Source organism: Pygocentrus nattereri, chromosome 1 (genome assembly GCF_015220715.1).
Source record: "Pygocentrus nattereri isolate fPygNat1 chromosome 1, fPygNat1.pri, whole genome shotgun sequence".
NCBI classification, from domain to species: domain Eukaryota; kingdom Metazoa; phylum Chordata; class Actinopteri; order Characiformes; family Serrasalmidae; genus Pygocentrus; species Pygocentrus nattereri.
In genome coordinates this window covers 27,092,554-27,108,479 of record NC_051211.1, presented here as the reverse complement: position 1 = coordinate 27,108,479, position 15,926 = coordinate 27,092,554, and the positions used below count along the sequence as shown (strand labels likewise).

Here is a 15,926-nt window from a genome sequence, read left to right as displayed (position 1 = left end):
TGGGGTTCCTGGTGCTTGTATCTTATTTTCCTGTCCTGATTGTAAATAGAATCAACAGAGCTCATTTAAGTCACTCTCTACGTCAGCCTGCTCTGACAACATGCCCTTCAGCATAAATCTGATTTGAAGTCTACGTTTATGTTGCTGTTCTAAATTTTAGGTCTTTTGCAAACAAATCTTTTATAGGTTCTGATCTTATTACTTTTTGACTAAAACCTGGATAGACAATGGCAACGCTGCAGCAAAATATCTGTGCGAGTGCTAATTTAATTGTAGCTGATTTGATACTGTTGATTATAACATTCTTTTAGACTGACTGGAAAACTGGATAGAGCTTTCCAGAGTGGTTCTTAGATGGGCTGGATTGTACAACTGTATCTCCAAAAAAGTTGGGACACTGTGCAAAATATCAATAAAACCAATTGCAATGATGTGCAAATCATTTAAACCCTAAATTTAATTGAAAATAGTACAAAGACAACATATCTTTCTTTTTTTTAATATATGCCCATTTTGAATTTGATGCCAGCAACATGTTCCAAAAAAGTTCAGAAAGGGGCAACAGAAGGCTGGGAAAGTTGTGTACTTCACATAGACAGCACCCAGAAATTCTGCCACCTTTTCTGGGCCCAAGCTCACTTAATATGGACTGGGGCGAAGTGGAAATGTGTCCTGTGGACCAACGAATCAAGATTTGAAATTCCTTTTGGAAATCATGGACACTGTGTCCTCCAGGCTAAAGACCACTGAGCTTGTTATCAGCGCCCAGTTCTAAAGTGCATTAGTTCATTAGTATGAGTGGCGTGCACATCTGTGAAAGCACCATTAATGCTGAATGATATATACATGTTTTGGCAACATGTGCTGCCATCCAGACAACGTCTTTTTCAGGGAAAGCCTTGATTATTTCAGCAACACAAGGCCAAACCACATTCTGCATGTATTACAACAACATGACTCTATAGTAAAAAGTCCCGAGGCTAAACTGGCCTACCTGCAGTCCAGACCTTTCACCACTGATAACATTTGGCGCATTATAAATGAAAGATAAGACAAAAGAGACTCCGAACTGTTGAGCAACTGAAATCCTATATCAAACAAGAATGGGAAAATATTTTGCTTTCAAAACTACAGCAATTTGGCCCCTCAGTTCCATCATTTACACAGTGTTCTTAATAGAAGAGGTGATGCTCCCGCCCCAACCGTTTTGGAATGCATTGTTGGCATCAAATTCAAAATGGCCATATGTATATATGTATATATATATATATATATATATATATATATATATATATATATATATATATATAAATACATAATATTTCTCAATTTCAACATTTGATATGTTGTCTTTGTAGGATTTTAAAAAATATGATTTACATAATTTTCATATCATTACAATCTATTTTTATTCTGCACAGCGTCCAAACTTTTCTGGAACTTGGGTTGTATTTAGACAATAGAAGCTACGTTATTGACATCAATAACCAAAAATCTAAACCGAGAATGCTGACCACGATCCATTCTTGGGCCCTTACTGTTTAATCTTTATATGCTATCACTGGGCCAAGTCCATACAAATAATAAAATATCTTCGCTATGCAGACGACACCCACATCTACATCGTTCTCTGGCCTGATGACTACAGTCCTATTGACAATTTGTCATTGCTTGGAGTGAAATAACTGGATGAAAGAAGGCTTTCTCCACCTAAATAAAGGAAAGACAGAGGTCATTGTCTTTTGGTAGAAAAGAGCAATGACATGAGGTTAGTGCTCATGTTGACACCAGAGCTTTGAGGGCTGAAGATCAAGTCAGAAATCTTGGAGTAACTGATTCTAACTGATTCAGGTCTGAATTTCAGCCATGTAAAAGCAATAAAGAAAGCAGCCTTTGACCATCTTGCTGATATGTTGCTGATTTGATGTAGATAAACCCAACAGATAAAATCACTAGGGACTGGTCAGTTAGTGAAGCAGCATTCAGTCATTATGCTGCCAACTGCTGGAACAAATTCCCAGATGAGGTCAGACATGGTCCAAATGTATCCATCTTTAAGTCCACTTTAAAGACGTTCTTGTTTTTCTTGTGCCTTTGTTTAGCACTGCACATTATCTTAGCACTGTTCTAATTTCGTTGAATCCCTTATTTTTAAATGTCTTTATTTGTTTATTTTTAGCACTTTAATTTTAATTTTTGTAACTATCTTTGCAAATGCCTTTTTGAGGTGCTTGGTCTCGTTTATGCCTCATTTTTCAGCTCTCATGCTTGGCTGAGGGTTTTTGATTTATATTTTTGTGTTTTTCTTTGTATTCAGAGTTTTAGTCTCAGGTTATTTTATGCATGTGTAATCAGTATCGCTTGTGTTCCTGTTCATTCCATTCATTCACACCCTTCATGTTCCTACCTGCCATCTGTATTATTCTAATAAAGACTCCAGAAAAGATCAGTCACACCTGTACCTCGTCTCCTTGTCTTGAATGTTACATTTTGAAGTTGGTCCCTTTTGCAGCTATAACAGCTTCCACTCTTCTGTGAAGCTTTCTATGAGTTTTATGACTGTGTCTGTAGGAATTTTTGCCTATTCATCCAGAAGAGCATTTGTGAGCATCAGCTGATGTTGATGAGATGTGAGGGCCAGGCTCACAAGCTCTGCATAGTTTATCCCAAAGGTGTTAGATGGGGTTGAGGTCAGGGATCTGTGAAGGCCAGTTAGGTTTTTCCACACCAAACTCAACCCAATATTCCTTTACGGATCTTGCTTTGTGCAATGGGGCTGTCATGTTGGAACAGAAAAGGGCCTTCCCCAAACTGCTAACACAAAGATGGAAGCTTGTTACTGTCCAAAATGTCTCAGTATGCTGAAGCACTAAGATTCTCTTCACTGGATCTAATGGGCCTAGGCCAACTCCTGATAAAACTTTACAGTTGGTGCCATACAGTCAGGCAGGTAGGTCCTGGCATTCGCACAACTCAGACTCGTCCATCAGACTGCCAGATAGTAAAGCGTGATTCATCACTCCACAGAATGCGATTCCACTGCTTCAGTTCAGTGCCGGAAGCTTTACACCACTCCATCTGACTCTTGGCATTGTGCTCACTGCCCCCTAGTGTGTGTGTGTATTCACTAGTGTGTATGTGGTGTTTCACTTCACGGATGGGTTAAATGCGGAGGTGGAATTTCCCCGTTTGTGGGATTAAAAAAAGTATCACTTAACCTTTTATTGAGTCAGCAGAGCATAACTGTATGTGGGCTGATAGTTTGTGGCTGAGCTGCTGTGGCTCCTAAACACTTCCACTTTTCAGTAATACCTCTCACAGCTGATTGTGGAATATGTAGGAGGGAATACATTTTGCAAACTGACTTGCACTGATGGCATCCTATTACAGTCCCACGTTTGAGTTCAATTAACTCTTTAGAAAAACCCATTCTTTCATAAATGTTCATAAAGGCAGACTACATGGCTATGTTCTTGATTTTATACACCTGACCCAAATTCAATAATTCAGAGGTTAGGGTTAGGTTGTTTCCCAATACTTTTGTCCTTGTAATCTATTTTGATCTGTAAACAACATGATCTAAGAATCCTCATGATCTGTTGGCCCTCTGATGAAACAGGTCAGTAAGCAAACTAACGCAGTGCATCCTACAATAAAAGCAGCATAGACTGGTTTTATGAGTGACAGAAAACATGGAAGCACACAAAAAGCTCTGATTCCACATGCTCTTCCATTTTACTATGATCTATGTGCAGATTCACTACAATAAGGGGAAGATTTTAATCAGTTAAAGCTGCACTATGTAAGATATTTTGTTAATGTTGAAAGAAGTAGCATTACTGAGTCAGGAAAAAACAGGCTAATGTGTGGTGTGTATGCACTGCTATGAGACACCCTGCAGAGCCTGAAAAATAAGGATGTAAAAGTCTGAGGTGTGGGGTCGGTTATAACGGCAGTTTTTCAGATCACATCATACGTCTTTACCTATTAACATTACATGCAGAAACTCTGTCTAATGTTTAATAGATAGCCCTTCTAATCAGTGTTCTCTGGAGTGATTGAGCTCCATCCAGTACTTTTGGGATATGTTGGAGTGGCGCTTGCAGTCCAGAACTAATCATTCGATGTCAGTAATGCTGTGGTGGCTGAATGCAATAACACCCTCACAGTAATGTTCTAATGTGTAAAGCCTTCCTAGAAAAGTAAAACACCCCTTGACTCAGAGGAAACACTGGTACCCACAAACGTGACATCTAGGCCTGTAATGAGCTTACCTTTATATTCTACTATTAAGCAGGTGTCCATCTCTGGGTGAACTCCATCCATCAGGATCATAAACCGCAAGTGTTCATCAACCTTAACCAGGAGATAAAAAGAGGAGGCTTAGTTTTATTTCTCAATCCCCCTTCCCTCAGATATATTCTTTTATAGCTAAAGAATGCTGCGAAGAATCCCATTTAACCCAAAGAGAAACAGTTTATATTATAAAACCTACATTTAGACTGAGTTATTCATTAAACTAATGAGAAACTGTAGTTCACATGTCAGTTTCTATCACAGTACCTACAATTAGAGTTATTTCTATGTAATAATATCCCAAACTGTACTGCTCGAATGTTTCATGGCTCAGGAGACGTAATGGTGATTCTCCTAAAATTCATTAGAAGAAGTAGCATTACACAGGAGTCTTATTATCTTGGCAAACCTCAGCACAATGTTTGACTTCATTTAAATATGAACTTCATCTCTAAATACTCTAATACTCAAGAGGAGACATGAAAAATTAGGAGATGTAAGCAAAGGTCTCCTTTGTCTTCCTATCTGAACTCGTTGTTTAGGAGAAACTATAATGACATAAAGGATATTTTTCCCCTTTACTATTAAAATTATTTTGCACTTTTGTGAAAAATCACACTTTTAAAATAGATCAGGTGGAGCTTTTGTACATTTGAATAGATGTATTTATTAACATACTGAATTATGCCTAAACAAAAGTATATTTAATAACAAGGGTATTATTTAGAAGTACATAAAAGCATAACCTTTTTTGTATTTTAGCTGCATTGTGGTTTCAATATAACTTCGACTAACATGCAAAAAATTAAGGGTACTGGTACCTTCAAGACTAAACACGTGGGTTTCATGTGTAGTAGAATTTGTGTTCATTTCTTAAGTTAACTTCATTGCATACAAGAATACTTAATTATGTGTGTTTGTATGTTTATGTTTAGTTCTTCCTAAAATATATATTATTATACCTAATTATCTCTAATTATTATGTCATATAGAAGTACACTTAAACATGTAATATTTGTTAAATGCATTAAAGTGTCATTAGTGATATTAAAATATAATTTCAAATGTGGTTAAGTGCATTTTAGTTGCAGTGTGATTCAAAATGTGGCTTTTACAAATATCAGTAAATCCTATAGTTACGTCTTCAAATGACTGCCTCAGCCAGAAACTGCCTCAGTCAGACACTGCCTCTACCAGTGCAGCTTCTAAAGCTTTACCATCCAGTCTTCAAACAGAGATCCTCTTAGCTTCTATTTGGTATTTAGCTTATTAAATTGTAAATACTGTTTGACCAGAGGAGGATGGGTCCCCCCTTGTGAGTCTTGGTTCCTCCCAAGGTTTCTTCCTCCAGTCTGAGGGAGTTTTTCCTTGCTACCGTCACCTCTGGCTTGCTCAGTGGGGATACATGTTGTAACTGTATGTTTTCAAACTTCTGTAAAGCTGCGTTGTGACAACATCGTTGTAAAAAGCGCTGTACAAATAAACTTGACTTGAATTGAAATGACATACTTAGATGCAACTTAAGCTTAAAATGTTTTAAAACTTTTAATTATAGCTTATTTATACTGTAAATGCACTTTAGCTGTAAGTCATAAATTGTTCCAGAGTAATGCATTTAGTATAAATTAAAATAAGTTCATGTTAAAGAAAAGTACACTTGAAGGTATTTTTTTCACAAAATATTTCAGGGTCAATGTGTCCGCTGCATGTTTAAAAACAGGAGGAGATGCAAAGGGGAAGGAGCACAAATTGCAGTTGTAGGTGTTATGTGCATCATATTTCTGTGTTACCATCACAGCATAACAAAAACATTTTGTTCACAGCTTCCTGCCACAACTTTGTCACAGCACTTCCTGCCAAACTGCTGAATTGACAAAAGAACGGCTAAATTATCAATAGAATTTACTTCAAGAATTGACCTGTTGTAATATTGAGCCATTTGTTTGGAGTTACAAAAAGACTGTTCATTGATTTTACTTGCAGTATTTTGTGGAATTTTAAGTATATTTTTTACATTAAGTGCAGCAAAAGAAAAAAGATCAATTCTTAAACTATTTACCTTACTTTAGAATGTTTAAAATCATTTTCCTTATAGCATTTTCATGGTAGAATAGCCTTTTTATATGTCTTTATCAGAAAATGTCACAATAAAATCTTTGCTCTTTTGCAGAGAACATTCCATGTCTAACACAGCACTGTTCAGTGATAAATGCCAACATTGTCCAGCTTTAACAGACAATTCCTATCATGCTTTCTGGAATTGACCCCCGATCCAGCTGTTTTGGCCAGAGCTCATGGACAGACTATCAGAGATTTTGGACCTTGTCATCCGTTTACGTTCCATTGTAGCACTACTTAATGACCTGTCCTCACTTTCAGCACCCAAGCACCTTAAATCCTTTATATTCATATCACTTACCATTGGCAAAAAAGTTATACTGCTGAACTGGAAGGACAGAACCCACATTTCAATAAAGCATCATGGAAAGACTTACAGCAAATTTTAAAAATAAGACAATCATTCAAGGAAACCCGGTCACAATTTTTATAATATATTGAGAGCTGATTTCTCTCTCGAAACTCATCAGGTAAGGTTTAAAATCCATACATAGTTGTGGCCAATGTATGTTGGCACGGGAATATATAGAGAGAGAAAATAAATAAATAAATAATTACACAGCACTGCTCTTTGATTTATTTCTTTGTGTGTTTCAACCAGAGACCAGAGTGAAAAAGAATGTTAACTGATGCTGATGGTTTGTACATGCTATAATGATATTGAGGTGTTTTAAGACCAGTGTTACATTTATTGCTTATGACATTGCATCCTGTAGCAAATAAATAAAAGCAAAAGTAGTAAACATATCAATAAAATTGCAAAAGTGCTTAGTGACTTGGTAAAGAATTCACTAAAATTGCACAAATACAAATACAAGTACCATTAAGTCAAAGTGGGACTTTCATGAATGGAAAAATCAGAGTTCTGGAGCTGAAGATTTGTAGATGCTGTAAGTGATTCAGCACTAATCAATCAAATGTATCAAATGTCACAATATGTAGTTTTCTGCTTTGGTCTGGATCACAACTCTTTTCTTCTGCCCTTTTTCCTTTCTTATGAACTAATTCCACACCCTGACACAGATACTGCAATAAATCTGAGCTCATGTGTAGTTTTACTGGTCATAGCAGGTCCAAACTGGAGAGCAGAAGAAGAAAAGGTCTCTTACGTTCTGCCAGATGCCAAAAGGGACGACATTAATGTTGGTGAGATTCACTCCACTTCTGTTCAGATACCTGCAGTGCACATATACACAAACACACCTGAGCACCTTCACCTATAACCTCCAACTTCATCAACACACCTGAGGAACTGTAAATTAGTTTTAATCTAATCTCTGTCTGCTGCATCTGTACTGTATGTTTCCCTGAGCTTAGAAAACAGGAATAAACCTACTGACTCGAAACTCATTTGTAACAGAAGTCAATGGGCAGATGTTGAATTCTGTGAAGCTCTGAAAGGACAGATACAGATTTACAGCTTCATTTACAAAGACCTTTAAATGGCTCTACAAGAAATTTGCTTAAAGGTTTCCTGACAGAATTCAGCAGCTGCTCATCGGCTTCTACTGTAAGTGAGTTTTAGAGTGGGCTTTTTGTTTTGTTTTCTGTCCTTATCATCCATGCAGTCATGAACAGATACAGCAGAGATGTCTGATACAAATACAGCAGGGATTATAGTGTAAAATGCTGGAGTTTTTAAGGTATATTATTCTTTTAAGGTATAGTATACCAGAATACAGGCCGCGATGTGTCTCCCACATATATAGGAATGTCAGGTCGCTTCTCTGAAAGGAGCTGCAGAGTTGGAAAACTGCAAAACATGAGAAATTCCAGTTATTAAAAAAAAACTTTAAGTAAAAGAATAAGAATACTTGCTTCAATATTAAACACAATAAAACAAACATTTAATTTTAAAAGTGATAAAATAAAGTAAATAAAAAAACAGGTTGTAATAATGGACATGGATAATAGAGGCTTCTACGGTAAGAATTTAGTGAAGTCATTACGAAGTCATAAAAACAAACTACGTCCATTGATGACTTTATTGCATTTCTACTTATATTTTAATATGAATTCTGTATTCAATGATGAATTAATTCTGTTACAGACAGGGATCAACAACATTTTTTTACGGGCCAAGTACGAGTGCATGTTTTTGGCCTATGCCAAATGCCAAACTGCATATAAATAATTATTAATGTAAATGAGTGCAACCTAACATAATAGTGAAACCATTCAAATCTGGCTGATTTTAAAGCATGTGCATTAGCTGGCTGTTATGAATTACGTTGGATCAGCGTTTCAGTAGAAAAGCACTGCTGTACAGCTGTTAGTGAAGTGGGTTTCATAGTTTTGATCTCTGCTCCTCATCTGTCTCTTTCAACAACAGTCGCTGTAGCACAGTGACAGGAGGAATCACATCTGAGCCTAATGCATCTGAAGTTGTTGAGTTTTATGTCTTGCTGGAGTCTTTTGATTGGCTGGTAAAGCTGTAGCTGAAAGTCTATTGTGTGCAGGATGTTTAGTGTGACTAACGACTATGCATTTGAGTGCCACGGTATCAGCAGCACTTCCCAATCTAAGCAGCATGATTTTTTTTACAAGGCAACGTTTAATCAGCTGCATCCTGCACCTTTGCCAATTCTGCCACGAGACAAGGAACAAGTTTTGCAACAGCAGTGTGAGAACACAGAGAACACTGCAGGATTTAGAATTTTACCAAACTAATAACTTTAACATAAACAATATTAACTGCTGATTGACCCTGTTAGCGTGTTACTGCTGTGACAGCAGTGCTGCTGTTGTTTTAGAGGATAAGCTCACCTGAGGTGGTCTGAGTGCATGTGGCTGATATAGATGAGGTCAGCTTGACACAACTGCTCCATAGCACCTTTTGGAGGCTCATGCAGTAGCCACCAGCCCCGGGCAAATGCTGGCCCAGTCAGCCAGGGGTCAAACACCATGCTTTTACCCCCTGCCTTCAGCTCCATGCATGCATGGGTTATGTAGGTCAACTATGCAAGACACAAACAAACACATGTACTGAGTGAGTGAATTTATTAGAAACTACTATCTTTATTTCCTTTACTGACCACTTTTTTATTTATTATTTCTACCATGTACTTCCACCAACTGACCATTTTATTAGATATACCTACCAGTACTACCACTTACTGGCCACTATATTAGAAATACCTACCTTGTATTTCTGCCAGCTGACATATTACTAGTCACACAGTGCTCTCCACAAATATTGGCACCCCTGGTAAACATGAGCAAAAATGCTGCACAAAATATTTTATTGCTTATTATTTTGTCAGTATTTTCAGGAAATGTATAGATTTTTTTAAATCAGTGTGTGCCACAATTATTGGCACCCCATGTAATAGATGTTTAAATTAATATGGTTTTATTTCATCTTTGGAATATTTCTGTTCTGCTCTAGTTTAATTTTGTGAAATATGTACTAATAATAGGGTACTCTTATTTTGATATTGTGCATCTTGTAAACAATGTGAAACCCTCGTGGCCTGGTCACGGGTGCTAGTATGAATTGTGGTAAAGCCTCTGTTGAAACAAAACGTAGCAGATCAATTTTAGACCAATTTCAGACCTACTTTTTAGTCTTATTTGTTTTCAAACAACTAAATATGTATCTAATATCAAAGAATTTATATAAGAAGTTTCAGTCAGGTTTTTAAACTTAGTACAGAGAGAGCAATGATTCATGCTATGAATGAATTCAGCCTCAGCGAGAATGAACAAAATCCTTCTCTTTTCATTTTATTAGATCTTAGTGCAGCCTTTGATACCGTTGACCAAAAAAATGTAAGCCAGCATCTTGAATGCTGAGTCAGCCTCTCTGGCACAGTTTTAGAATGGTTGTAGTAATATTTAAGTAATAGCCAGTTCATGGTTTCACTTGGAAATCATTCATCAAAAATATTTGCTATTTCTTGTGGAGTCCCTCAAGGTTCAGTCTTAGGACCTTTGCTTTTCTCTTTGTACATGCTACCTCTAGGTGATTTCTATTCCTTCTGAAGATCAAGACCCTGTAGACAGACTAACCAGCTGTGTGTCAGATACTGTATTTCTCAGTGGATGTCACAAAAATTTCTACAATTAAATCATAAAATAAATGAATTACTGATTGTTGGTACAGAAACTCAGAGAAAAATGATTTATGAGAAACTTGATTCTTTAGCTTCATATACCAAACCTGAAGTTAGAAACTTGGATGTGATCTTAGACTCTGAGCTCTGTTACGTCAGTGAAATCGCCAGCCTCTACTCTTTATATATCCTGTGGCTTTTTTATATATGTATATGTGTATACTGTGTGTGTCACCGTAATTTCTCCAGGTTGTAGTTCCTGTGCAGGTCTGGGATCAGTGTCCCAGGGGTCTGGAGGGTCCAACTCCAGCAGCTTCAGACCTCCATCTACAGACTGCACCACCTCTACATGCAAACACACACACATGATCACACACACAGACAGACACTGCTAAGTCTCTCTAGTGCTGAAGAGAGCTAAGAGTGACATCAACACTGTAGACAGAGAATTCACTTACAAAGCATATTTCATTCTAAACTGTGCTTCTGCTGTAGCTGAGTAGCAAACATTAATGTTCATTCAGAAGGTGTGGAGTTTTGTAGGAAACAGCTAAGAGAGGTCACATCCAGCAAACATCCAGCATGTCTTTTGCCAGTCTTTGAGTGATAAATAAAAGCAATCGGTATCAGATAAAAGTCATTAATGCTGTTGAAGAAAAAAATGCTTTGTTCAACGATTATGTCTAAAAAATAACAGCAAATATTGTGATAGACAAAAAGCCCATTTTCTCACCAAGTTCATCCTGCAGAAAGCTGTCTGGAGGATTTACGTACTGCATGTTGGCCACATTAAGCTTCCAGTAGTGTTTAGTGCAGCGTACTGTCCTACACACACACACACACACACACACACACACACACACACACACACACACACACACACACAACACAATTACTTCAGTTTGTAAAACACCGGAAAGAGGACTTAAATATGAATGACAAGTGAGTTACTTCATTTCCTGCCCATAAACACTTGCAAATGTGTAATATATATATATATATATATATATATATATATATATATATATATATATATGTGTGTGTGTGTGTGTGTGTGTGTGTGTGTGTGTATATATATACGGGGTAGGAATCGTTAGGCACCTCATGATTCAGTTCGATTATGATTCAGAGGGCTACGATGTGATTACACAATGATTATTGATGCATCTTTTTCTACACAGGATTTTTTTTTTCACTGTGTGACGACTTGTTACTTTTAAAACAAAGTATTTGGAATGATCTATAATGAATTTACTTCCAATAACTTTTATTAATAAATCAAATGGAAGTGATGTGGCACGTGAACTAGAAAGCTCTCATTCACTGCTTGTCTGGAGCGCATGAGACGCTGCTGCCGCTCATCTGCGATAAAATGCGCAGCTACGGTGAAATAAGACCCATTGGCGGTGGATGTCCACACAGCACGTTGCAGCCGTCCTGCCAGTTTTCTTAAGTGATTTTATAACTTTGGTTTTGGTTTCGTTGTAGAGAGTGGGGGGTCACTGTGTCAGTAAAGTATCTGCGAGACGTGACGCGCGCAGCATAGTGTGAAAATCCTGGTTCTCGACGAACTGGTCTCTCCTAGCTTACCTAGCAGCTATGAAAAGGCAAAGAGAGAGGTGTGGTTTCTTTAGTAGCGATGCTGTGAAGGTGTAGGAACAAACTCTTCGGTGACACCCATCTCTTGCATATAAAGATGTTTATTAGCATTGAGAGGTCGAAGTCACAAACAAGCCTTCGCGAAACAGCTTGGAGAGAACAGCCAAAAGTCTCTGACACATACATTCCAACTCCTGGTTTTTATACCCGCTGTGGACGTATAGCCCACATCTGGTTTCTGTCAAGATAGCCTCAGTCCGATGTATGGCCTCTCTCAGGCCATATTAGGTATAAACATACGTTCTTCTCCAAAATGGCCCCGGTCGTCTAACCCCCATATATAGCATTTGTTATCATTCAGGGGGGGCCCTCTCCTGTCCAGATGGCTCCTGCTTCAGCTCGACTGAGACCCTGTGGTCCTACAGAATAAACTCAACCAGGACCAATATGATAGAAATTAATGTTATGACTATAGAATTAATAAGATCAAATTCACCACAGTGGTTTAGCTAAAACAAACATTTGGAGACAAAAGGACTTATTCGCATTCAGAAGCGGTGCAGTTGGTTTCCTGGAACGTTAAATCTGCAACAAGAGTCTGTCAAACACTGAAAAGTTGTGAAGAGGAAGTCATCTTCATGACTTCATGTTCATGTTTTTATCTTATGCAAGGGGATTAGCACACAGTGAGACATACTGGGCATTATGTATGTGTATATATACAGCGCCCTCCACAATTATTGACGCCCCTCTTTAAGATGTGTTAAAGGCCTTAAAATAAATTACATTTTTATTTAAGAAGCATAATCGGCATAATCTAGGAACCTTTAATTAGCAATCCATCACTTTCTGTTTCCCTGGGGTATAAATATGACGTGACACAGAGGCCTATTTCTCTTATCCACTCTTCAACATGGCAAGGACAAGAGAACACACCATTCAAGTAAGGCAGATGTGTGTCGACCTTCATAAGTCAGGCAATGGCTACAAGAAAATAGCCACTCGCCTACACCTGCCACAAAGTCTCCATAACAGGCATCAGGTGCTATCTACATGCCAACAAGCTGTTTGGGAGGCATGCACGGAACAAGCCTTTTCTCACTTACAAGCATAAACGTAAACGCCTGGAGTTCACTAAGAGACTTCTGGGACTTCAACTGGGACTGTGTGCTTTGGTCAGCTGAGACGAAGATAGAGCTTTATGGCAACAAATACTCTAATTAGGTCTGGCATAACACAAAAGATGAATATGTGGAAAAGCACCTCATGCCCACTGTGAGTGATGCTGTGAGCCTGTTTCCCTTCCAAAGGCCCTGGGAACCTTGTTAGGGTGCATGGCATCATGAATTCTTTGAAATACCAGGACATTTTAAATAAAAATCTGGTAAGTGGTAATCTGAAAGCTGAAGATGGGTCGTCACTTGGTCTTTCAGCAAAATAATAAACATGTGGCCAAATCTACACAAAAATGGTTCACCAGACATAAAATCAAGCTCCTCCCATGGCCATCTCAGTCCCCAGACCTAAACCCAAATAAAAACCTGAGGGGTGAGCTGAAGAGGAGAGTGCATAGGAGAGGACCCAGGACTCTGGACGATTTAGAGAGAATGCAAAGAGGAATGGTGGAAGATCCCTCTCTCTGTGTTCTCCCATCTTGTGAAATGTTATAGGAGAAGATTAAGTGCTGGCTTGTTGGCAAAAGGGGGTTGTACAAAGTATTAACATCAGGGGTGACAATAATTGTTGCACAGATGATTTAATGTAAAATAATTATTTCTTAATGTGGGATTTTTTCCCACTGAATAAATGCACTTGAATTAAAGGTTGGATTTTTTTTTTGCATTGTGTCATATATTATTAATAAAAAATAAAAGCACATCTTAATGAGGGGTGGCAATAATTGTGGAGGGCATTGTATATATATGTATACACAATGTACACATTGTGTGTGTACATATATATATATCCAAAATCTCTTGGTCTACTGAAGCATTAAGAGTTCCTTTCACTGGAACTACGGGGCCGAGCCATAATCCCCCCTCCACCAAACTTTACACTTGGCACAATGCAGTCAGATAAGTACCATTCTCTTGGCAACCTTGAGGTAATCTGAAGGCCACATGAGGTTAGGAGGTCTGTAACGAGCATCCACTGACCTCACTCTGTCATTTTACATGGCGTACCACTTCGTGGCTGAGTCACTGTCATCGCTGCTACTTTCTTATAATGCTACTGACAGTTGACTGTGGAATATTTAGTAGCCAGGAAATTTCACAATTTCACAGGTGGCATCAAATCATGGTACCCCGTTGGATTTCACTGACCACCTGAGAGCGACCCATTCTTTCACTAATGTCTGTAGGAGCAGTCTGCAGGCCTAGGGGCTTGGTTTTATACACCTGTGGCCATGGAAGTGACTGGAACACCTGAATTCAATGATTTGGACGGGTGTGTGAATACTTTTGGAAATATATATTTATATATATGTATATACAGTAATAGTAACAACCTGTAAACCTATTAAGTAATTAACAGGGTTAATTACCTTGTTTGTTAATTGTTTTTTTGTTATTTCTTTTCTTGAGTGCCTTGCTGTCCCTTTACTGCTTCAGCGCTGTGAATTTTCCTGTGTGGGACTAATAAAGATCTGTCTTATCTTGTCTTGTCCTCTCCATGTACTGATTTCTAGAATTGAGATAAACATAATCTTTCCTGGTAAATTTAGCTGTCTCTTATCTGGTGAAACAGAAGTGCTTACACAGTTTTCATTTCTTGTGGCTCTGTGGTTTGTCACATTACGCTATTCTTAATAGATCTGTGAAGAACCAAAAGCCACTGTGTAGCTCAGAAATATGATGGACTCAATATGATACAAACTGATATAATATCTTTCAAAAAGATTTGTTTTAGAAGTGAAACAACAAATTTTTTCTTTTTCTTCTTGGCAGTTTTCAATGATTCAAACTCATTTCAGATTTACTTGCTTTTTCATCTTCACTGCAAGAGCATTGAGTCTGCAAGGGTGTGTGGCTTCTCACAACTTATACTGCATCCTATTTCACCCAAACCAGTTACCACTGATATGTCATGTACAGAAGGTCTTTCTGGATGTAGTGTAATTCATGGAAATGGGTGTAGCGTAACAATATACAGAGGTGTAGTTGCACAACATTCTTTTAGTAATCTAAATGACGACAGGTTTACAGTAAAAGTAGAACTGCACTATTAACACAAGTGCGCACACACACACACACACACACACCTGCCGTCCATGTCCTCTATGTCTTTAATGAAGCGGCCCCCCTGGTGCTTGCACTGGTTCCTGCAAGCTTTGATAGTGTCTTGATGTTTATAGATGATGAAGCATTGTCCATCCGGACTCTTGGTGAAGTTTATTCCTTCTTTAAGGTTCCGAACATTTGGAGCATCCAGAGTTAGCGCGGTCCGACAAACCTGAGCCATCCTAAACCTGCAGGATATAGAAAATGACTGCAGTTCAGTCAGGACCAAAGAAATATTTTATTTCCATTTGCAGTAAGTTATATTTGCCAGTGTGGCTCTGTTTTCGAACTTCCCTGCTCTTCCATGTGCATGCATGGAAAACTTATGGCAGGGAGAGCAGCAGAAAGATTCCCGAGGGAGCAGAACAGAACCGGCATCAATGACAACAAACATGACATTGAACAAGTCACATACAGTAGGGAGGAGACGGGGAGGAAGTGGGTGGCAAAGTGGCAGCGGAGAAAGTGGAAAGAATGGACAGGCTAAAGTATCTTAAATAAGCACGCTGCCGAATTCAGCTAATTCTACACCTTGCAAATTATTTTTCCTGAGATTGACTTTGCGGCGTACCTGAGC

The 15,926-nt window shown here is 38.2% G+C and overlaps 1 protein-coding gene across 1 annotated transcript in view; it reads right to left on the bottom strand.

Annotated features, from left to right (window-relative positions):
- Positions 1-15,530, bottom strand: part of LOC108415471 (cytidine monophosphate-N-acetylneuraminic acid hydroxylase-like) — a 29,926-nt gene extending 14,396 nt beyond the window's left edge. The window contains exons 1-7 of the mRNA XM_037538010.1: positions 15,331-15,530; positions 11,203-11,294; positions 10,705-10,814; positions 9,181-9,371; positions 8,087-8,167; positions 7,524-7,590; positions 4,275-4,356 (exon numbers count right to left, since the gene is read on the bottom strand). Of these exons, the coding sequence (XP_037393907.1) occupies positions 4,275-4,356; positions 7,524-7,590; positions 8,087-8,167; positions 9,181-9,371; positions 10,705-10,814; positions 11,203-11,294; positions 15,331-15,530 (823 nt within the window). The remainder of the gene's footprint in view (positions 1-4,274; positions 4,357-7,523; positions 7,591-8,086; positions 8,168-9,180; positions 9,372-10,704; positions 10,815-11,202; positions 11,295-15,330) is intronic.
- Between the last annotated feature and the right edge of the window lie 396 nt (positions 15,531-15,926).